Source organism: Mastigoproctus giganteus, chromosome 8 (assembly GCF_048544385.1).
Source record: "Mastigoproctus giganteus isolate SK-2022 chromosome 8, ASM4854438v1, whole genome shotgun sequence".
Lineage (NCBI taxonomy): Eukaryota > Metazoa > Arthropoda > Arachnida > Uropygi > Thelyphonidae > Mastigoproctus > Mastigoproctus giganteus.
This window is the reverse complement of record NC_143582.1, coordinates 142,840,840-142,864,590: the sequence shown is the minus strand read 5'-3', so window position 1 is coordinate 142,864,590 and position 23,751 is coordinate 142,840,840. Positions and strand designations below refer to the sequence as shown.

The window sequence follows — 23,751 nt, the reverse complement described above, 5'->3', positions numbered from 1 at the left end:
TTTTTTTGCTGGTGCGGCGTAAGCCTCAGGCTTCCTTGCACCATATGGCAAATAATAATAAGGAAAGGCTCCTCACGGCCTTTCCTTGTAACTCGTCACATAACACGAAAGGTACTTCACTAAAGTTCAGCCAACACTACTCCAAGACTATCCTTGTATTTAAAATAAAGTTTTTATTGGGGAACGATTCCAAATTGAAAGAAAGACAATGCTCAATTAGTAAGGCTGGTCGCTATTCACTCTACATTAAAAAATAAATAAATAACGAAGAAAAGGGGGTAGGAATTTTAAGTGTGAATTTATTCTTTTTTTTTTTTTTTTTTTTTTTCATATGGTTTTGTTAATTATTCTAATTTTTAGGTATTTGGTAACAATATTAAACTTCTCACCATAGTTTTGCTTCTCTCGAGGATAAACACAGATGCTTTTCTATAGTAGAGAGATAATTTTCTTAGGCGGGTCAAGGTCATTCGCTAGTTGTTCCGCGTCGCATTCACGATAGAATTCCATCCCCTCTAATCAACAAACTGTTGGTTTAAGAAAGGCGCCGCTTACGTAAGCAGTAGGTACCACTAATTACGTGGGTGAAAGATATATGGAATGAAAAAGAAGAGGGAAGTTAACGAATGGCCTTAACCGACTATAGAATTTCTATCGATTATAATTTAGTGTTAGCAGCAGAATCTTTCGTACCCTATATATAATCGCGTCTCACTTAGCAACTAGGTGTCCCGGTGACTGATAGGCCAAGTTGAGTGATCGGTTGCCTGCCTCTGTGGTCACCTCAAGATTCAGCTAACTGGAGGGCCTTCACTAGTTCAATAATGCGACAGACTACACTTTCATGAGAAATTTCTTGAGAGCTGCCTAAATAGTCTTTCGAAATCTGTGAATGAGTCACCTCGAAATCGCATCGCTCATGAGAAGAGTGCCTTACTCTTTGCTGGTGACCTTCAGACATTTTCACTTAGCAACTAGAACCAATAAATTGCAACTAATAAAGGGGTAGTGAGATTAAAACGGAGAAACGAATATTCAATGGTTGTGGGTGCCACACGTTGGTCAGGGTTGTATGGGAACACAGGCTGGCCAACGGTGGTCTAAAAAACATCTCAATAAAAGTGTGTATTAATGTCATTGCTCTCCCAGAGCGCTATGAGTCGTTCATTGCTATGACAATAAAAGATACTTTTATACACTATTAGTATCTGCATCAGTAAATGGCTGCTGTTAACCTCGCTGTACATATTGCTGAAACTCAACCTGTTACAAGCATTTGAAAGATGAATTCAGAAGAACCATCAGACGTATGGACCTGCTTCCATCCGCTTTCTAATCACTCTTCCAATGTACATAGGCGAATATACTGGATAATTGCGTACAGTTCGTGCAGAAGCGAATCGTTTCTGTTCTGGAGGCGAAAAAGGGCATTAATAACTTGTCCACTGAGCGAACAATATATTATTCAAACAAGTATGCTGTATTTGCTCACCTGAGAACCTCTATCATAAGCTCTTCCTCTTCTGGTGTTGGCACATAGTTACCATCGGAAGAAGTGAACTCTGGTGCGAGACCATACCTCTGAATAAGTATTTCCAGGGCCTGTAGCTGTAGTTCAATATTTTTCTGAAACATCATGCGCTTGAATATCTCGAAGTCATCTGCTGCCCAGACTTGTTCAAACAAGCTCTGCGAACAAAGAACAAAATATTAAAAAAAGTTAAAATCACTTATTCTAAACTATTCAATCAATATCAAAGCAGCATAGGACAAATGGTTTGAAAAATATAAATATTGGTCTTTTTTTTTCATCAATCGTGTACTGTAAGGTCATTCAAATGAAACAGATTTTCAAAACAAGCATTTCATTAATACTTGGTTATAGGTAGGCACCCGCACCACAGTCACCATGTGAAACATACCCTCGTCATAGAAGTCTGCTGGTGAAATCAATATATGGCGGTCTCCTTCGCCTTAATTTTCGAGTGAAAAGCAACATCTGAGCGCCTTCTTCGGGGATTATAGAAATGTAATTGTCACAGGGTGGCAGATCAGGGCTACAGGCTAAGTGTTGCAGTACTTCTCACCCATACCGCTGCATCTCACTCTGGTGTCAGCGGCTGTGCAAGGTTTTGGTTAAGCTGCCCTACTGTTCCTCTGTGCACTCTTTACAGCGCTGGAACACCGGTGGGCATTTCAAACTGTCCGACCTTTATACGGTACCATATGGCGATAAATGTTTACTAGTTTTTCACTCAGCAAAAACAACACTCAAAAACAACACCAAGGTGGGTATTTCACTTGTTTTTCACTCAAAAACAACACCAAGCAAGCCGGGAACATTTAAATGAGGCCGACCGGCTATCAAGGGGGGTAAAGTGCCTGCCTGGCAACCCAAAGGTGGTGGGTTCGAATCCCGCCTCGGGCTTGGATCAGAGTAAAACGCAAAAACTTTGGGAGGTGTACTTTGGTCACAGAAGCCGATGCGACAACTAAAAAAAAAAAAATTAAAATGAGTTAGTGTTATGCATATTTATTTTGTTATTTGTTTTGTTTTTTTTTTAGGAGCGTTAGCAACTAAGGCCATATTGCTCCGGGATATGCGGTGGTCATTCCCTGACCTTTCCGCATCCTCCGTATTTGGTGGTGATGGGCTCGAACCCCGGTCTAATCAAGAAGCGTGTGCTACGCACTGCTGCTCTTTCCCACCTGGCTACGGAGGCGCCGTTATGCATATCGCGCTAACTACAGGCACCATTTGGCCTACCATTCAGTGTCTGACACCAAATAACCAATGAGAAGTGCAAAACACGATGTTTATTCCTAAATTTTCGCGTGCCTTGCCGAAGCATCAGAAAAAAAACATCTATTATTTCATTTACATTTTCGAATAGATTATGGCCAAATCAGCCAGCCCTCTTTTTAAATTATTAAATTTAATTATCGTTTTAGATTTAGATCCTTTTATTGATTGTAAGTATTTCATTAATTCATATTTATTTTCATAAATGATTGTATTCCATTTCACTCTGAATTCTTATATTTATTGCTTCTATTTTCATTTATTTATTACTTTCATTTTAATTTATTTATCGTTATTATGTGTATTTATGCTCATTGGTGTTTAATTGATTTTAATATACATGTACTAATACTGTACATTGTATATTTGACTGTTTTGTAATTTTATCCATACTTTTTTAATCTTAATTCGAATATGCCTATGTTTGATAATTTATAATTTTTTGCTATGTAGTTTATTGTTTCGCTATTTATCTTCGCGAATTTTAACTGGGGACTTTCCTATATTCTATGAATTAAGAAGGGAAAAAAAAGTTAAGGTAAAAATATTTGCCGACATTTAATTCATTTATTTTAACCGTTGAATTCCAGTTTTCTTTATTCAAAGTTAAAGTAGTCTTAATCTGTTCGGGCCACTGATTTTTTGTGCGGGTCCTTATGTTTTGTAGAATACTAGTCGCGTGCTAATCAGAAAAGTGGTTAGGCACAAATATAGAATTCGTACTGTGTTCAAGTCCATGAAATTTGGTAAAATATTCTTGTCTCTACCTTTTAAAGTACTGTGATCCAGTGTGGCCATCTCTGAGTATAAACAGCAAATTTATTTCCTTATATAATCAAAGTCACCAAATTTGAGGGTAGACTTAAGACACCCTTTTAACAAATGTGTGCGTTTTTTGAAAAAAAAAAAATAAATAACTGTCCATAATAGAATTCTGAGGGAATGAATAATAATCAAAACGAACGGTATTTAATTCGATGCTTATTCAAATAAACACGGATATATTTGAATAGCTGTTCTTTTCCCCTTTTTTGCGTACTACCCTTCATATACTCAATTTTTTTACACATTGAAAATGCCATCTTTGTCTCCTTTCCCCCCACTTCTCTTCCATGGCAAGAGACTTTGTTAATAATTATGACAGCTAGACGTCGTCTCCAACTTACTGCATGTATATGGTTTTAACTCAAGTCAAGCTTTATTGTTCAGTTGAGACCGGCTCCTTACAGAAACCAAAAAAACTCCTGGTATTTATTTATTTGTTATTATTCTGCTATGATATATTTTCTTTTAACCAGCGTATTTTAATTGATTTTATGATCTTAAATGCTTTTAACTATAGTCATCATTTTGTAAGTTGTATATTTTATTATAATAATTTTCTTTACGAGTCAATCGGTGCTCGCAAGAACTTCCTTCCTTCCACGCAGTGTTATAATTTCTATTGCAAGTCGGTGGCATTGACATGACGTTATGGATAAAACTATATGAAGATTTACCTCCACAAACTAAGGACATTGTTAATGTTAATTTAATAAAATCTTATTAAAAATTTTTGCTGTAATAAAAAAAAAAAAAGAAAAGAAAAAAAAGTAAGCTTAGCATATTAAATGTAGCGGTTTTTATTTTAATATAAACTATTATTTCATAAAACATTGCAAAAAAAAATCATGTGATAAACCAAAACATATAAAAAAAATAGCCTCCAAAATGGGGGAGTGGGAACCCGCTTATAATGCTTTCTTGCTTACTGGACCAGTCCCAAAATCGGTTGTGATGAGGTCGAGTTTCCCCCCTAGAACTCATTCAGTTCTTTTGAAAGAGGGTGCAAACCTGTTCTTTGTAAGATAAATTTTCGTCGAGTGTAACACCAAGTATTCCAATGAATGAGCAAAAGAGAGTATGTACCCTCGCGAAGTGCTTTTGAAATGTCCCACTGCCAAAATCACCCTCTTAAGTCACCTAGTTCACCCTCCTCAACCTCGAATTGATCTCCATATCCACTTGAAAATCCAGTTACAGTCAAAACAGATTTCCCCGCAACTCCCGACGTGTAACATTATCTGATTCAAAATTAGATATTAAGTCGAATTGTCATTAACACATTTCATTAATTGTTAATGAAATTATAGGGGAACTAATATACTTTGAATTTGTATACTTTATTTAGATATTACATGTACAATTAAAATAAAGCATGTTTAATGATTATCTAGAAGAAATGTAATACCGTGTAAACGATTTAATTTCCTTTTTACTGGCATATGCTGTTATCATATTAAATGCCATTTTATTGCGCATTGCGTCAAAAACAAATACATTAGTTTTATCTTATGAAAAGTAATAGAAAATCGTTTTACCTGTTGAAACTGAGTGAGTATACTTCCCGATGCATCAAGACACGCTTTTTCGAATTCATCCGGACTTATCTGCAAGTCTTCCATGTAGCTTCCTAACATGAAATCCACCTGTAGAGAAAAGACATGAATTGTGCTTACTAATGAAGCAGTTACATTCTCTCACTTCAGCTTCTCTTTTATCTTTCAGCATCTCGCTCCTGGAATCGACTGGAAAGCAAATGAATCCCCCCCCCCCCCACCGGGAAAAATAAAAGTAATGTGTTTGAATCTGTGAGTAAATGTACAGAGCACCTTAGCATAGTTTTCGAGGAGGCTAAGGCGTTCTGAGATTTTTCTCGACGTTTTCCTGGTTTAATTCCTTCCTATCCTCTCACTCATGGCACGCGTACGAATTTTTTGGGCAAACGGAATTCAGAGCGTTCCAAAAAAAATTTCAAACTTCGTACCGTGATTTGTTTGAAGTCGAAATGGTGAGACGTACTGACAAAATTGTGAAATGAAATTAAGAAAAAAAAATATTCGTGTATTTCTCACATTTATTCAGAACATAAGTTATTGGTAAAGTTATGTGAGATATATTATTCACATTCAATGTTTAGTGTAGCCTCCTTCATTGTCAATAACGGTTTGCATGTGGCGTGGAGATTGGAGATTATTTTTCATTAATTCTCATAAATATTTTAATTGCTATTTGCCCTTTACAGATTGTTTAGAATGTCAGTTCAACTAGCAAAGAAGAGAAAAAAAAAAAAAAAAAAACGTTCAAATGAAGAGGGGAGTAGCAGAGAATTTCAAGAATCTTGGAGTGAAAGATTTGCTTTGATTAAGAAGGATAATAAAGCATTATGCTTTTTTTTTTCTGAAACGCGATGTTAGTTTTTTAAAATATTTATCCGATTTTGGCACGCACTTTAGCCAATTTTGTGTTATAGGCAATGAATTTTGCGTTCATTTTTCTCTTTAAAATTATTGTCAAAAAAGTTTACGCTTAAAAGGATTAGAGTTCCAAAAGCAGTAGCAATATGGCTGTTACAGATTAAAAAAAAAGGGGGGGTTTATTTGCAAACATTTTGACAACATTCCCTCAAATTCCTTCTCACGTCTCCGATATCTTGTACAAATAAATCCCAAACGTAAAAAGTGTTCGATATTAGCCGTTTTCTTTTTTTTTTTTTTGGAGTGGCGAGAGCAGATTTACTGCTCGCAGAATGTCGTGTGTTGTCCGAAAGTTGGCCTCTGAAATTCTCCTTAATCTCGTGGAACAAATTGAAGTCACAAGGACTCCTATATGAAAAACAGAATACACTGTAATGCCTTCACAGCAGTAGCCATGTGATACTTTGTATTGTCGTGAAAAATTATTGGCCGTCTCTAGGAAATGGCAGCGCTTTCGCCGTATTGCTAGGTTCAAATGCTTTTCCGGGAATAAGTAGTAGCACGTAGCATTTACAGCGTTTGCTCGTGGAACAGCATGACACAGAACGATGCCATCCCACTCGTACGCAATAATCGATACTGTTTTCACATTCCTTGATCCTTGCTTGAATTTTTTTCTTTTTTAAGCAAGAAGAACTTGAGTGATGCCATTCACTGGACTTCTTCGTGTTCCAGTTGTTGTTGTTGTTATTATTAAATCAGTTTTATTAACCATTTTGATTCACTCCACTGCTGGCTAGAGGTTGAAAATACAGATCTAATAACTATAGACATAATAGGATTGAGAGTACTTGTTCGTAAACTGAGCCTAGATTTCTCATTGGAATGTACAATGTCTAGCCGGTCGGACTTTCAAGGATGGAACGAGCTGTTCAGTCTTGATTATAAATAGTAAGAAACGAACCTTTGAACGTTTTAAGTGATTAGTTTTGTGTCACAGAATCTATCTGATTCTGAGACGTCTTGAAGTAGTATTCCAATGAGATTTTCGTTCCAAATGACTCCAAGGGGTGGCAGACAGGAAGCCCCACATTTTGAAGTTTCCTTCTTAATAACACATTTCTTAGTGGGGTAGTCGCAGAAATCAAATAACGCCAGATATACTGTATTGGTTTGCCATACAGTATTTCTGTACGACAAAGCAGTAAGATTCCCTTCAATCCCGAAATGATTTTCAATAATCATTAGCGGATTTAGTGTTTAATTCCCTAGCATCCATTCTTTTAAGAAGCCATGTTCTAATGTCTTCCCTTAGGATCCTGAATCATCATTCTCTTTCTTGGTGATTCCTTTCTACTTCTCTCTCTCTCTCTCTCTCTCTCTAAGGGTAACTCGGGAATTTTTTTTTTTTTTTTTTTTTTTTTGGGGGGGGGGGTGCAGCATAAGCCTCGGGCTTCCTTGCTAGGTTATTTTTTTAGGAGCATTAGCAACTAAGGCCATATTGCTCCGGGAATATGCGGTGGTCATTCCCTTGACCTTTCCGCATCCTCCATATTTCGTGGTGACGGGCTCGAACCCCGGTCTAATCAAGAAGCGTATGCTACGCACTGCTGCTCCTTCCCACCTGGCTACGGAGGCGACGGCTTCCTTGCACCATATAGCTAATAATAATAAAAAGTGCAGGCTCGATGTCCATAGGACTGTCCGTAAGTGTACCCAATTACGAACACTCTTGTGGACATCTGCCGTAGGGAATGCCGTGGACATTCCTTTGGACATCTGCCATAGGAAGCTGCAGGGCATTGGATTTCATGGCAGAGTTATTGTTCCCAAGCCCCAAAACACATCAAGAAATGCAAGAATTCTCAGTGATTCTAAGCCCATTGTTTTGGACCATGGCATGAACACCGCGTGGATAGAAATTGTAGAATACCTACTTAGTAACGAGCAGGCCCACCTTTCGCCCGGATAAGGGCAGTAACACGGGGAGGCATTGAGTCCACTAGTTCACGAAAGCGTTCCATAAGTATTTCCATCCATGCTTGCTGCACCGCTGTCCATAATTCCGTCGCATCCCTAGGTGGAGGATCCAAAGCATCCCAAAGATGCTTCACAGGATTCATGTGCGGTGAACGGGGAGGCCATTCCATGATGGGAAAATCTGCGGAACGCTCTTCGAACCATGTTCTAGTCACCATGGCTCTGTGGGGAGGCGCATTGTTCTGTTGGAAGAGTCCATTGCCCTGTGGGTTAACTATCAACATGAAGGGATGCAGATGGTCAGCAAGGATGGACACGTAACCTGGACTGTTCAGAGATGCGTTTAGACGTACCAGAGGTCCCAACGTGTGCCAGGTGAACGCGCCCCAGACCATTACCTGCTTGAACAGCAGTTCCTTGTTGACATGACGAGTGCATAGCTTCTTGCAGTTTCCGCTCGATTTAACTGGGAACGGGACTCATCGGACCAGGAGACTAGTCTCCAATCATCCAAGGTCCAGTGCCGATGTTCTTTCGCCCAGTTGAGGCGAAGAGTCCTGTGTCGGAGCGTTAGCAATGGGACTCTGGTGGGTCGGCGACTCCCATAACCTATTGTGGCTAATGATCGCCTGATGGTCTTTGTGGAAACGTTCTGGCACCTCCCACGTTGAAGTCGCCGGTGATTTGTGCCACGTTCGCTCTCCGGTTGTCTGAAACGAGACAGATGTCGACGCCACGTTCATCTATCACCTTTCTCCGTCCACAGCGCTGTTCACGATGAGATTTTATTCCTGAAATGGCGTTTTCCAATATACTCTTAATACTGTCGAACCGGGATAGCGAAATTTCTGTACCATCTTCACGACAGAGTGACCCATGCGTCGGGCACCCACTATCATCCCTCTTTCAAAGTCGATTAACTCACGACGTTTATTCATACTGACATCGAATTACCGTCTACTTGGATGCAACATACATATATACCTGCCAAGCTGTGGGTTCATCCACTAGAGAGGGGTGACAGCGTCGCGTTGTCCAGGAATCAGGTATCCCATAAATCCTGTCCTTTCAGTGTAGACATGTATGGTATCTTATGTACGTTTTTGGAATAGTTTCTGTGGAGCGAAGAGTCCGGTACATTACCTTCAGATCAGACGGTTCAATATTGCTTGGAAGAACATCACCTATCGCAGTGCATTTTCCCCACAATTAAGTTCAGCGTGGGATTGTCCTCGTGGTTCAGATTCGGACCGTTAGTTGTTTAAAAAATCATCAATTCCGTTATTTTGACATATTGAACACTGATATCTCGGCCAATTTCGTGGTTCTCATGGAAATGGGTCCTTTATGTTCCAGCACAATAGTAATCCGTCCCATATAGCCCAATGAAATGTAGTGGGGGAAATAATAGCAGGTACTAACCACAATACCATAAAATGGGTTTTATCTTTATCTGAAGAAATCTATGTAATCAAAGGTAAAGACTACAGATTCAGCTTCAAGAGAGGAGATACTACAATGGAATGAGATATTTCTTGAGAAATATCTAACTTGAGAGATATAACTCGATTTAACTTGAGAGACTACGCGCTGTCGGACACAAATATGCTATGTGAAATATTCAAGTGATTCATGTGAAATATTCAAGATCCTCTAAGCCACAAACATATTCCTATCAGTGCTCAAGTTGAGTAAATATAGGATGCCGAAATGGATAACAGGTGAGGTTAAGAGTTTTCTTGAGCAAAAGAAACAAGCATGAGACAGTTACAACATGTGATTGTAACGTGTACGAGAATTATGAGAGAATATGTAACAAAGCTGATGGAGTAAGATGGGCGAAAGCTGATGGAGTAAGATGGGCGAAATCTGATTACGAAATGGACTGGCAAAGACAGCTAATGATTGAGAGCTGTTATCACACGTGAATGTAAAAAAAGAAAAGTAAATCAAATAGCTCCCTTCATTGGCCAGAGTAAAAGGTCCACAGAACACGCAGCAGAAATGGCAGGAGAGTTGAATGGATACTTCAACAATATTTGCGGTCGAAAGCTAACTTAAATGTTAAGAAGCCATTACTGCAAAATAATATAATGATTTCAGAGAAGAGTTTCTAGTAAAGCTACTATGTTTAAAAGAGGGCAGAGCTCCAGAAGAAGATGGTATATAATCAATTATAAAAGCCTGTATTAAAAGAATCATAACTAATGTACTCAAGTTGGTAAACACGTAAAACTTTGCAAAAACGACATTTCTTCCCATAATTCTTCTCGAAATTCATAGACGGTGCTAATAACTCTGTTACTGAAAAGTATGTGGCAGAATATGCCATGTCGAAACGACAGACTTGAGACCGTTTTACACCGATTTACTCCAACGAGTGTCGTACGGTGTTTTCTCTCTCCCTTAAAATTATTTTAAAATTATATATCTAGACTTTAGTAATGCGCTTTTGATGCCGGCCCTCCTGGAAGAAGCTGGAGTTACTGGTAAGATACTATGCTGGATTGCAGTCTGGCTAAAAGATAGGAGAGTTGTCATAAATGGTCAGGCGTAGGTCAGACCAGCATAACAAGTGGGGTCGGTGTTGGGTGCCCCCTCCTATTTCTAATTTTCAAATATGAAATCTACGAAGGTATCCAAGGTAAGTTGCCAGTCCACTGATGATTTTAAGGTGGAAAGTGTGGTTAACAATCCAAGTTGGACTACGTTACTTCAAAAGGACCTGCATCGGTTGCATACACGGTTCGAAAAATGGCAGTTAAAGTTTAATTTCTTCTAAATGTAAGGTTATTATGCAATGCATTTGGGGAATAGAAATCCTGGAATCACATATAAGTTGGTGGGAGGGGGGCTAAAAGTGGTTCGAAACGAAAAACTTAACTGTTACGATTCAATCTCATATGAATTTTTTGCGCCAAAAAAAAAAAAAAAAAAAAAATGCCGTAACTTCTCGAGAGGTTTCAAAGAAGGTAGAGCACATTAGTGACGAGTGCAAATCGATCTACATATGAAGAATATTTTAAGAGATGTGAGTTGCAAAGTTTTGCAACTAGACAACTAAGGGAGATCTGAATGAGGTGTATAAAGAGTTGAAGACTGAGAAAAATGAATGAGGGAGGTTTATTCTTTCTCGCAGGTAACACTGAACCATGAGATACCAATATAAAATCGCAGACAATAGAATATTATATTTCATGAAGTTCATCTATGGGCAGTGGGGTGTCGAAAACTGGAATAAGTTGCCTCCCAGTGACCGGAGGCAGTGAGCCTGGCTAAGTAAAAAATGTAACTGGATGGTGAACCTTGTGGGTATCGGAATAGTGCGAATATTTGGTTACACGAATATCATTTTATATTTAATATATATATATATTTTTGCTTAATGCGGATGAAGTCAGCTTCCTTGCATCATTTGGCCTTATTAATACTGAAACATGTTTTAAAGAAAATGAAGTACGGGAACTCTCCTGTTGTGCCAGAGTTTGGACTTAAATCCGATCGACCTCTACTGGAATTAGTGCGACATTGAAGAAGGAATGATGCAAAATTTTCTGATCCCTACCACAATAAACTAGTTGAAGGTGTTCTCTTTGGAACCAAGAGAATGCGTTTTGATCATTAAAGCACATTTATTTAAATGTGATACTTTGTGTGGTAGGGTATAATTATTCGGCGAGTTGTTATTGGTGTAAGGAAGTACGCATTTCAATTTGTAGGCGAGTTTGCAGATGCAAAGATCCCATTAAAAATGTTAAATTGGAGATCCAGTATGTATACGCTATATTATTTAAGACTTAAATGTAAAATCTTAAATTTTTAAATCGAAGTATATAAATTTGACAAAAATGGTATATTTCGAATTAAAAGAAAATTCTCATATAAATTTGTTCAATCTTACCAGGTTTTTGTATTCTTCATGAGCTTTTTTAAAGTCCTCTTCTTCGACACTTCCGGGTTCAAACACTATAAGCGAAAAATGTGAGTATAAATTGTACCAACAGTTACACAAAGAATTTTATATATTTTATTCATACGTAGAGTAATATTAATTTTTTTTTACTATTCACTTCTTTTATTTTTCACTTCTTTTACTTTTCGTATTTCAAATTCCATGTCTTTTTTTTTTCACTTTTAATATTAGGATTAGTAGAGGCATATGATGCAAGAAAGCACGCTTTTACAGCATCAGTCAAAAAAAAAAAAAAAAAAAAAAAAAAAACTTTCCATTTCATCCATCCATTTGCTCCAAAAGTTCGTATGGTTTTTCCTCAAATTTATTTAAGCTATCAACTGCCCCAACGACAGATGGAAGTTTGTTCCAACAATCAACCACTCCTAGGCTAAAGGCAAATTTCCGCTCATCTATTCTGAAACTGTCTTTCCTCAAATTGAATTTATGCTCCCTCAGGTGCGTAATCTGAGCTAGAGGAAGAATGCCATCAACATTGAGCTTGCTCAAACCATTCAAAGCCTTATACATCTCAATAAGATCACCTCGTGGGTGCCTAATCTCCAGACGCTCCAATTTGCAGAACTTCAGCCTTTCTTGGTAAGAGTAACCCTTTTTTCCCCCTCACCAAGCTAGTTGCTCCTTTGCGTACTCGTTTCAGCAACTCTAAGAAATGAAGCCAACCTGAAGATTCCGCTTTTCAGAAAAGCCATAGGTCAGAAAAGTACAAAATACAGAGGTGCTAAAACCTGGAACAAACTTCCTGCAAAAATAAAAAATGTCACTTCACTAAATCAATTCAAGAAACTACTAATTGAACACATCACCAGGGATGTCTGATTCAAATTACCTCCCACTCAACTCCTGTATTTTAAAAACAGCAACATGGAAATAATTTACAAATGTTAAAGTAAGCACTTGGCAAATAGTTTTTAAATTTCTGTGCATGTATCTCAACATTTTTCTTTTCTCTCCTCACTTAATTATAAAAATGTTCACAATGATGTTATAAGTAGTGATGCTTTTCGAAGTCTTCTGTAAAGAAATGTACAAAAAACTCCAATTTATTTATGTCTTTCCTGTTGAACATTACCTGTACAATTTCAGAACTGTACGTTTTTCAATTGTATATATTTGTATATTCATAATTTTTAAGGGAACACCCCCTAAAAAGCCATTGGCTTATGTTTTCTCCCTCCTTTTTTGCTGTTATCTCCCAAAGAAGTGTAACATAAAATAGGGATAAATAAATTATTATTACATCCTTCCTAAAATGAGATCTCCAGACCTGTATGCAGTACTTAAGGTTTGGCCTGACCATCACCTTATACAAAGGGATAATCACTTCCTTATCCCTGCTTGCAAAATTCTTGTATGTCATTAACAAGACCCATGAGGTGTTCTGGCAGCCGGCCTGCACCGCTCAGAAAACTTCATATCTGGCTGCACAACAATCCCCAGATCTTTTTCGTTCTCCACTTCCCAGAGTGTAGTACCGCGCAGTTGGTACGTTACTCTGGGATTGCTGCTATCCATATGTAGTACTTTGCATTTGTCAATGTTAAACTTAAGTTGCCACATCTCAGCCCATTTGCCCAGTTTTTCTACACCTTGTTGTAGTAGCGTTCTGTGACTGGCAACCTTCATGTCGTCAGAAAACTTGGACATATCCCCATTCTTTAGGATGATTTTAATAATGTAGAAATAGTGGGGGGAAAGAGGCAATCGCAGTACTAAAGGAAATCTTTGAATTCCAATGGAATTGTTTAGGTTACTGGGGTAAGAGGACTTAAGAGTATTAACAGAATTATGCAGATTAATGTATTATAAGGGAATAGAGAATACTTTAACACTACAGTAATTATATCAACGGAAAAGAAAAGCTATATAGTGAAATGTGAAGAACCGAAGGACGTCGACCGCAAGACGTCTGGAAGTAAAAAGATGTATGCATACATTTTATAGATTTGGAGAAAGCTGTTGATTAGGATAAATTATTGAATATGCTGAAAAGAGGATAGAAGAATGATTAGTAGATTATATTGGGGACAAAAAAGTAATAGGGTAGGACAAGGTGACATGAATGTAGAGACAAGAAGAGGTGAGAAGGGGTGTGTCTGTCTCCGACTCTATTTAACACATATGTGGAGGAAGTGGTCAAAGAGGAATTTGGTAGGGGAAATAGGATGAAGGGGAAATGTGGGCGAAGATGGGGGAGAAGGTTATTGAAAGCGTTAGATTTGCAGATGATATGGAATTGGTATAAGATTCTGAGGAAAGACTGCAGAAATTGGTTAATAGGCTGTAGGAAAGTTGTAATAGGTTTGCAATAAGAATAAATGTTGAGAAAATAAAAGTTATGAGAGTGAGAAGATAAAGGTGCGAGTTAGATATTTAAATTTTCCTAATAGTAGAAGAAGCAAAAAGCAGAAGAGGAATAGGAATGGAAAAAAAGTTTTTGAGATGCGATGATGAATATTATGTGGAAGGTTAGGTGAATTGGTGAAGGAAAGGACTGGTGAGATGTTGATTATGGAGTGTGGTATTTTACAGAGCAGAAGTATGGACACTGAGCATGGAAGCTATTAAAAGATTCCATGCTCAGTGTCCATACTTTTGAGATGCGAGCTTGGAGGAGGATGAAAAAAAAATGGGGCCGATGAAGTGAGAAATGGGGACTTTTGAGAATGGTGGGTGCGTTTGACTGAAATAATCAGAAGGCTAAAGGGAAACTGAATTGTACAGGTGTTGCGAGGTTGAAGGGTGATGCAGGATGTGACGGAAGGAAAAGTTAGGGGAGTCCAGAGGAAGATTGAGAAAAACTGTGATGCATGACCTGGGGAAGGTTATAGTGATAAGGAGATGAAGAGGAGGGTTGAAAATTGGGGAGTTGTGGAGCAGTAGTGGTTGACTATATGCCTGGACTTCCCCTTGGCGAAGCAAGATAAAGATTAAGAACATCATCGAATACTATTTACATGCATATTATAAAGGCAATACTCAAAAGAACAAATACTTGTAAGGCTTGTAATACTTGAAGGCAATACTTGTAAGAACAAATACTCGTTCTTACAATCGCATAATTATGTTTTACATAAATCATAAATACGTGTTTCCACATTACAGTCACATAATTACGTATTCATACACTATATGCAATAATTACTAGCTTCTGTCAACTTCATTGTTTGCATAGTTGAAAATAGCAACTTCTTTGAGTCCAATCTTTTCCCTAATTCTGCGGATTATGAAGACAGTTTTAGATACTCTTCACCTTCTCAACAGGTTGCATTGACACTTACATACAACATACACGCGATTAACATCATTCCGTACAGGTCATCCGAAAGCAATTATACAAATGCATGATTTTTGCGAAGCCAGTATCGTCATATGTACTATTAACGATATCTCAACAGTATTATTTATTTTAATCATCAAATTAAAATTTACAAATCTGCAAAATGCAAATTTACTAATTTTCACTCCCGCTACATCCGGGAATTATAATAGACGTGTCGAACTTAGTAAAGATATCATGTTGCTGTGATGAGGGATTATTCGGCGATTTTAATTTTGTTTATTTGTGTATTCTTATCTATTTTATGATAAGTTTTAATATAACTATAAATAATTTAAGTTTATTCATATTAAAAATACCTATAATAAAAATTAATCTAGTGTGTGTGGGTGTTAAGCCCCAAAGAAACTAAGGCTATGAGGCGCCAGTATAATGTCAGTAAATTGTGTGCTCGATTTGCCTGTCGGCTTGACGAAAAACCAGAGCTTCCTGGAAATAAAACCATGTTTTGTTTCCTGGAAGCTCTGGAAAAGCCATGTTTTATTTCCCGACTAGCCCAACCATTGTGGAATGAAATGCCCCTGAATATTCTTCACTTTATTGGCGGATTCAGACCCAAATCTTTTCCAGCCGGTGTGGAGGGACAGTGATTATATCCAGTGTGCTACCCACCAGAGTTTGTATTACGTGTTATCCCCATCATTATTCTTATTAAGTATGGAGACAATTCAAATAAATAAATGCACGGCTGGCACGAAACTCTGTAACAGATATTTTAAGGATTTTGCCTGTTACTCGACCCCGTTTTCATTCCAGATGTACAGTACATATGTTGACTGCTACCTTAGTAACAACAGCCACCAACAGAGAGTCATGTAGTCTGTGATCGAACTTTTAATGGATACGTGCCTTGTTTTTAACTTTCGTCTTTTAAGAGTTCCCATAGCAACCCCAAATATTTCACGTAACGGATATCGCATGCTCTATCCCCTCATTTAGCAAACTGGGAGGAGAAAATGTTCATTTCCTTTATCAAATGGTAGATCAATAGAATAAAATAAAATATAACAGCACTCTTCGAAAAGGACTCATTAATGGAAATAACTGATGAGATTGTTAAGAAAGGTTTGAATTATTCTTACACTTGCTAAATACAAGGAGGCAGAAGAATTACGCATTGTATATGCAAAATCAATAGTTATAGGATCGGTTCAGAGTTTTTGCGGTTAAGGCCGTGACACATCACTGTATATTGTGTCTATAACTTTTGTGTCTTCTATGGTAACCTTGCGGGATAAAAAATCATTGTTGCTCCCGTTCAGATGGGAAGAATATCTTAGCTCTGATTCACAACAGGATTCGATCGCAGACGCTTCCTATACGGTGTGAGCGAACAGCGAAGGTATTCACTACGCTACCATGGCAATTCAAAAAACAGAAATTTGTTTCATTATCTGTGTAATAAAGAATTATCTTTGAAACACAGATTATGGAAAAAAAAAAAAAAGATCCTACACTTTCCTCCCATCTCGAAACTTAGGCTTTTTTGGCATCACTTAGAAGAATGGTGATCGTAACCACTGTGATACCATGGTGGGAAGGGGGGGGTATCAGGATGAGAGAGATGAGGCAAATACGGTAACCAACATTATTAAAGTACTAGGGGCGTTGGCTTACGCTCAGTTACCGAGGCGTACAAACACTAAGTGAGAGAAAAAAAGATGGTCGAATAATGAATTAATGCAGGAAGGCTTATAAATGTGAAAATTAGATCATAAGCCAAATATTTGTCCTAATAGGACATATGCTGAAGCTAAATCAGAGAGATCGTATATCTCAACAGTCAGCACAAATACAGGAGGCATCACTGGAGTTGGCGTCTCTTGATCACTCTCAGAAGAAGCCTGTTCACGTCTTAGTGGAAAGACCGGAGGAGATTGCAGACACTTTAGTAGGCAAGAATTCTATAATTCACGCGATCGGACTCCGTGGCATCCAGAGACTACACTGAACAGAGATGATCCTTCTACTGCATTGGAGGAACAAAAGTGAGCCGGTACTTTCTAAAACGACTTAATAGATGAATCTCTAAAAGTAATGTCGCAGAAGATAGTTTTCAGAAGAGGATAGGATAGAATTTCTTTTGGAGTAAAACGAATTAAAGCAGGGAGTAAAATCCTAACTCGGAACTGTTAGGATTTTTGTTAGATTTTTTACTCGGAACTGTAGTCGGTCTGTGACATTTTTGTCACAGACCGACTACAGTTCCGAGTAAAAAAGACATAAAAATCGATATAGTACTTAACGAGAAACGGAAATCGGCGACAGTGTCTCAAACAATGGCAAATAGCATTGGCAGTTTAACTAAAATTGTCTAAATTGTAATTAAATTTATAACTAACAGTTATAAATTTTAAAACATCGTTTAAAATATACAGGTATACCTAGGGCACTGAGAGACATTACGGACTCTTCTCTGCCATAGCGCAATCTCATCGGATTTTCAGTTGTACGGGACCTATACGACATGCAGACGGATCTGAACCTAGGGCAGGTGACTCTTCCCTTGATCCCACTGGGTATACCAATAACATCGTACAGTTAGTTGAACAGGTTTTTTTTTTTTTTTTTTTTTTTTATCAGTTTTATTACTAGATATCTCACTCCGAAAACAGCCAACAGGCCAGAAGAAGGCACATTACCAAACATGTCATTATTACGCCATTTTATATACAGAATTTTATATAATAATAATAAGATTCTTTATTAACATAAATTTTATACACTAGTGATTCCTTACATAGAAAGCCAGAGAAATCTTACAATTAGTTGTTTATGCAAGTGATTTTGATTTATAAATAAATAAATAAAATAATAATAACTAAATAATAATTAAGAGATCAAAGCAAAGATAATAGTCAAAATGTAAAAATGAATGAAGTAGTAATTACAGCGAAAAAGGATACAAACAGCAAGATGGGACAAGATGCCATCTCGATATGCCTTGTCTATCGTCCACAGGTCGATGTCGATGTTGAGCGAGTTGAGTGTCCAGAGTCACATTAGGGAAGTGTCTTTTGAAATTCTGTAACCGCTGGAGCCTTGAGCATAAGGAGGGAGTACTACGGAGATGTCTGCCTGGCAAATGCCAACCAACCGCGTTCCAGATGTTGATGTGATCCTGCTTAGCTGAGCACAGATGAAGGAATGACTTTATTTTTAGCACATGGGCTCTGTGGACTATGGGCGTATATTGCAGGTTGCAGCAGAGAGTAGATTTAGATGTTGTGTAGATCTGGTGCGACCACAAGTTAGCCCACTTCAGCACCCAGAATTCGAGGCTCCATAGTTTCCTGAGGCTGGTGGGTGGTGCCGCCGATCAAACTTCCACGGCATAGGAGAGTACACTACAGAAATAAGTTGCGAGGTACTTCTTGATTATTTTCTTATTGTGCGTTTTGCACAGATCAATTTTCATTCCCCAGAACGCTCTCAGGGCTTTGGAATACTGAGCTTGGATTTGTTTTTTATAGGTGAGGTTGGCATCAAGGATTACTTCTAGGAAATTGACACTTTCTGTGGGAGTCAGGACATTTCCTGCTAATTCCGGAAGTAGAGAAGATGCAGTATCTGTAGAAGTGATCCGACTTGGCGTAAAGATGAGATAGTTTGACTTCTCTGGATTGACTGACAGGCCAAAAAATTTAGCATACTTATAGAATGTATTTAGGCAGCTGTTTACAGATTCAGAGGCGGTTTGTCTTTCTTGTGAAGGACCAACATGGCGTTTGCATGGCAAGTATCAAACAATATCATCAGCATACGATAGGAACGCTGGAATTTGATCCATTAGTGGAACGAATATTGCTGCAAATAACAAGGCTGAGAGACAACCACCTTGTGGGATCCCTACTTCGACGCTTTTAGTGACTTTAATGCCATCGCCTTTGAAGTGAAGCATTCTCCTAGATAGCAAATTATTGAGGATCTCGAGCATATTTCCGGATATCCCGTAGAATCTCTCAAGTAGGGCAAGAAGGGGTGTTATTTGGACTGAGTCGAAAGCAGATTTCATGTCGAGAAAAATGGTGTGAAGATCTTCGTTGTCATTCCAGGCCTGAAGTATTTTCTGTTATAATGACTATAGGCAGGTTACCGTAGATCTATTAGGCATGGCATAATGGGTGTGTTCTGGCCTATGCGCAAGGATTGCGAGTGCTACATCATTATAGATGCACTTCTCGAGGCATTTCAGGAAGGGAGAGGCAATTGATATTGGCCTGAAGTCAGCCGGTCTTTTCGCATGAGGCTTTTTCGGAACTGCCACGACTCTGTATGATAACCAGCTTGAAGGCACCTGTGCAAATTTGAGTACTTTGTTGTAGAGTTGAGTGAGCTCTTTGCTGATGAAATGAGAAGCAATTTTTAGACTAAACAGAGGTATTGCGTCAATTCCTATGGTGGACTTGTCAGGTAGTGAATTTATTATTTTTATTAGTTGTTCTTCGGAAATTTCTGTATTACTAGTAGGTGAAGAAATGTTAAACGCTTCGTTCCAAGGATATGCTTCGGACACACGGTGATCTCGCTTAAAACGCAACACATGCTCACACCATTCCTGGACAGCTAAAGATAGAGGGGCGCAAATATGACTAGTGGACCATACACGTTTTTCCGTGGATAGCCGGCCGTTCATGAAATTATCAATAGAAAATTGTTTCCTCTTCTGGAAATCCATCCTTGCTTTGGAAAATCTGGCGTATGACTCTTGTGAAGGCGACTTCTTGTAAGAGGCATGGGCTGCTGTTTTACTAGTAGCTACATTAACTTTACAAAGAACAACTCAGTTGTACGTAAGACTATTTACATTGCATAAAAAATTCCGTATATAATAGCATAGAAAGTTATAAGCAATTAATATTACAATATTATTAAGTACTGAACGTTATAGTCATAAATTTGTGTTTAACGCTATGTTCTCGTCATGGTCGTTGAGGCTGTCGCAGACATTCTCTCAGATATGCCAGACAAGCTGTGCTTGCTATTGGGAGTATAAAACGCTGATGGAACTGATATTCGAGTGACACTCAAGTCAAGTGACCTAATTTCGGCGAAGCCCACACGGTCTGTGACAACCAAATCCTCTGCTTGCACCTTCGCGATGGTGGGACTGTTAGTAATCTTGGGTATAACCCCCATGCGCAAGAACACTGTGGGTGACCACCCAGGTGTGAACCAACGTAAGCAGGGGTTGAAGTGTGGCGCCCAAACCAACACAGAGGAATGTCGCCCCCCTCTGTGTTACCAGTCAATACCACGTGGTAGGTGACTCATCAACCGGTGCAATATCACCACTTTGCTTATTGTAGGCTTGAAGTAGTGAAACCCATGCATAGTCTCCAGAGTTAAGTTCTGGTCAACCCTTCCCTATCTCTTCCATCATGCAGTATCATTGATGTCTTTTGAGGTTATGATAAACACCATGGCAAGATCCAAACTTCCTTATATTTCGAGGTTACAGCTCTAAAACGATGTTCTCAGGCCCACCGCTAGATAGTATACCGGACCGAACCTATTGGTAACTCTCTAGGAGGCTTCCGGATCTGCCAGTGTATAATCTTGCTACTTCTACTCTGCCAGATAGTGACTGGAGGGAGTCCGAGTAGTGTGTATGCGGGTGTCATTGTTGAGGCCACGTTATATCAAGCATCTGGGCATATTCTTACCATGTGTACGCCATATACAAAAATAATTTCATTACTTCATACAGCATGTTCCCCCCCCCACCACTTTTTCTTACTATTGAATACACCATGAATTGTCAAACTAATAGAGAAACTTATCAGCGAAAAGATGTAAACCTCCCAAACACTTCCTAGTTCATTCCACAAATATACGTGGTCTCAGTTCTAATCTCAATGATGCCCATTTCCACTTAGTCTGCCAAACCCCATGTATTTTTTTCGGACAGAATCTCAGTTATCGGTTGATTCAACTACTGCTCATTCAGTTGCCTAAATTATTCGCTGTATGATTCCTTTCGCCTCAAAGGTGATACTTGTGCATATTTCCGTTCCAATATTCCCTGTCAGAGACTTGGTAACATAATCTCCTCTTTTCGATCTTCTCTGGCTTAAAATCTTTCTACCGCATTCTGTTAAATTCATCTGTTGTCTCTACCGTTCTCCCCACTGCGCTAATCACTTGGAATTCTTCGATTTCCTCTCTTTGCAACTTGACTTTCTCCAGTCAAAGTTTCCTAACAGCGAGGTAATTTTCCTTAGTGATTTTAATGCTCACAACTCCAGCTGGCTTCCGTTTTATGGTCACACCGACCCAGCTGGTCGAGATGCTGAGGCTTTTGCAATTACTAATGACCTTGCACAGATTGTTCATTTACCTACAAGAATACCGGATGTTTGTTGTTTGTTTTTTGTTATTTGGTTTTTAGGAGCATTAGCAACTAAGGCCATGTTGCTTTGGGAATATGCGGTGGTCATTCCCTGACCTTTCTGCATCCTCCGTATTTGGTGGTGACGGGCTCGAACCCCGGTCTAATCAAGAAGCGTGTGCTACGTACTACTGCTCCTTCCCACCTGGCTACGGAGTCGCCTAAGAATACCGAACAATCCTAACCATATAGTCAACACGCTTGATCTTTTCCTCACAAACAACCCTTCTAAGTACACGGTCGAAATGAATGGTCCCCTTAGGCACCTCAGATCACAACTTGGTGATTGTTTCTTCTCCAATGGAGCCTTTATCTCACGGCTATTCCCAACCTCGTATTGTTTGGCAATACAAAATGGGAATACCTGCGAGATTTCTTTTCCTTGGTCGGATTACTGTTTCAAAACTTCTGATGTCAACATTTGCTCAGATCGTTTCAGTGAAATTATTCTTGTAGGAATGGAATCCTTTATTCGACACTCCACTTTAAAATCTCGTCCTTTATCTAAACCTTGGTTTTCCAATAAATGTGCTAAGGCTGTTCGAGAGAAAAAGGTTGCATATTGCAATAGGCTTGTTTCCAATTCTTCAGTTTCATTTTCTGCCTACACCAAAGCTCGCAACAATTGTAAAGCAGTTATTAAATCAATCCAAACTAGATTTTGAACAGGCTAAGAGTAGAAAACTTGCTTCTTGCCCTAATTGTAGCCGAGCATTCTGGTCTCTTGCCAAAGCTATTGGCCGCAACTTTTGCCCATCTCTGCGAAAACCAGATGGTTCTATTGTTACTTCAGTCAAGGATAAAGCTGACCTGCTAGAATTCCATTTTTCTTCCAACTCATGTATTAATGATGTTGGTAAAACACCTTCCACCATTCCCAGCAGCTCCATTCAATGCCTCCTGTGGTCTTCCGTCAAAAGGATGTCAGAAGGATTTTAACGAATCTTGATGCCACTAAAGCTCCGGGTTGTTGTTGTTTGTTTGGTTTTTAGGAGCATTAGCAACTAAGGCCACATTGTTCCGAGGGGATATGTGATGGTCATTCCCTGAACTTTCCGTATTTGGTGGTCACGGGCTGGAACCCGGTCTAATCAATAAGCGTGTGCTACGCGCTGCTGCTCCTGCCCACCTGGCTACGGAGGCGCCAAAAGCTCCGGGTCCTGATGGTATTTCTCCACTTGTTCTCAAACCCTGCGTTCCTGAACTTACTTCTGTTCTCTGCCGCCTTTTTTCACTTTCTCATTCCAAAGGTGTTTTTCTTCTGCTTGGAAATTTGCTCGTATCCATCCAGTTTCTAAAAAGGATGACAAATCCCCCCCCGTCCAATTATCGTCCCATTGCAATTTCTTCAACTCTTTCTAAAGTAATGGAGAAATCAATTAACTGCCAACTCGTAAACTATCTAGAAACCTTTCGTCTGATCAACGATCACCAGTATGTTCCGTCAGCGTTGATCCGCTGGTGATATTCTGGTTTATGTTACATGTTTATTGACGAATTCGATGGAAACGTTCGGTGAAAAACAAGCAGTTGCTCTTGGCATATCTCAAAGGCTTTCGATCGTGTTTAGCATAAAGGTCTTCTAAACAAGCTTCCATCTTATGGTTTTCCAATAGTTTTTTGTAATTGGTTATCCAGTTTTCTCTCTGACCGCTCACTGAGGGTGATGGTAAATGGCTCGCTGTCTTCTAACTTTTCCACTAATGCTGGTAACCCCCAAGGTTCAGTTCTTTCCCCCACTCTTTTCCTCTTGTTTATTAATGACCTTCTTCCACTGACCGGTAATCCTGTCCATAGTTTTGCCGATAATAGCACATTGCATTCCACTTTGACAAACCTCGCCCTGCTCAATCAGCTTCAACTTCTCGAATATCCGCTATCAATTCCTTAAATGCCAATCTCCGGGTAATTCTCCAATGGGTCAAAGACCACTTAGTTGATTTCAATCCTTCTAAAACGCAGTCCTGTTTTATATCTCGCAAAAAGGTTCTTCTGTTCTATGCTTATCTTTGGTGACACTCCGATTTC

General features: G+C 38.8%; 1 protein-coding gene across 1 annotated transcript in view; it reads right to left on the bottom strand.

The window, feature by feature from the left end:
- The window catches only part of LOC150081873 (cilia- and flagella-associated protein 36-like), a 61,721-nt gene that overhangs the window by 18,692 nt on the left and 19,278 nt on the right, over positions 1–23,751 (bottom strand). The window contains exons 2-4 of the mRNA XM_090380352.1: positions 11,921–11,985; positions 5,164–5,271; positions 1,493–1,689 (exon numbers count right to left, since the gene is read on the bottom strand). Coding sequence (XP_090236478.1) covers positions 1,493–1,689; positions 5,164–5,271; positions 11,921–11,985 — 370 coding nt within the window. The remainder of the gene's footprint in view (positions 1–1,492; positions 1,690–5,163; positions 5,272–11,920; positions 11,986–23,751) is intronic.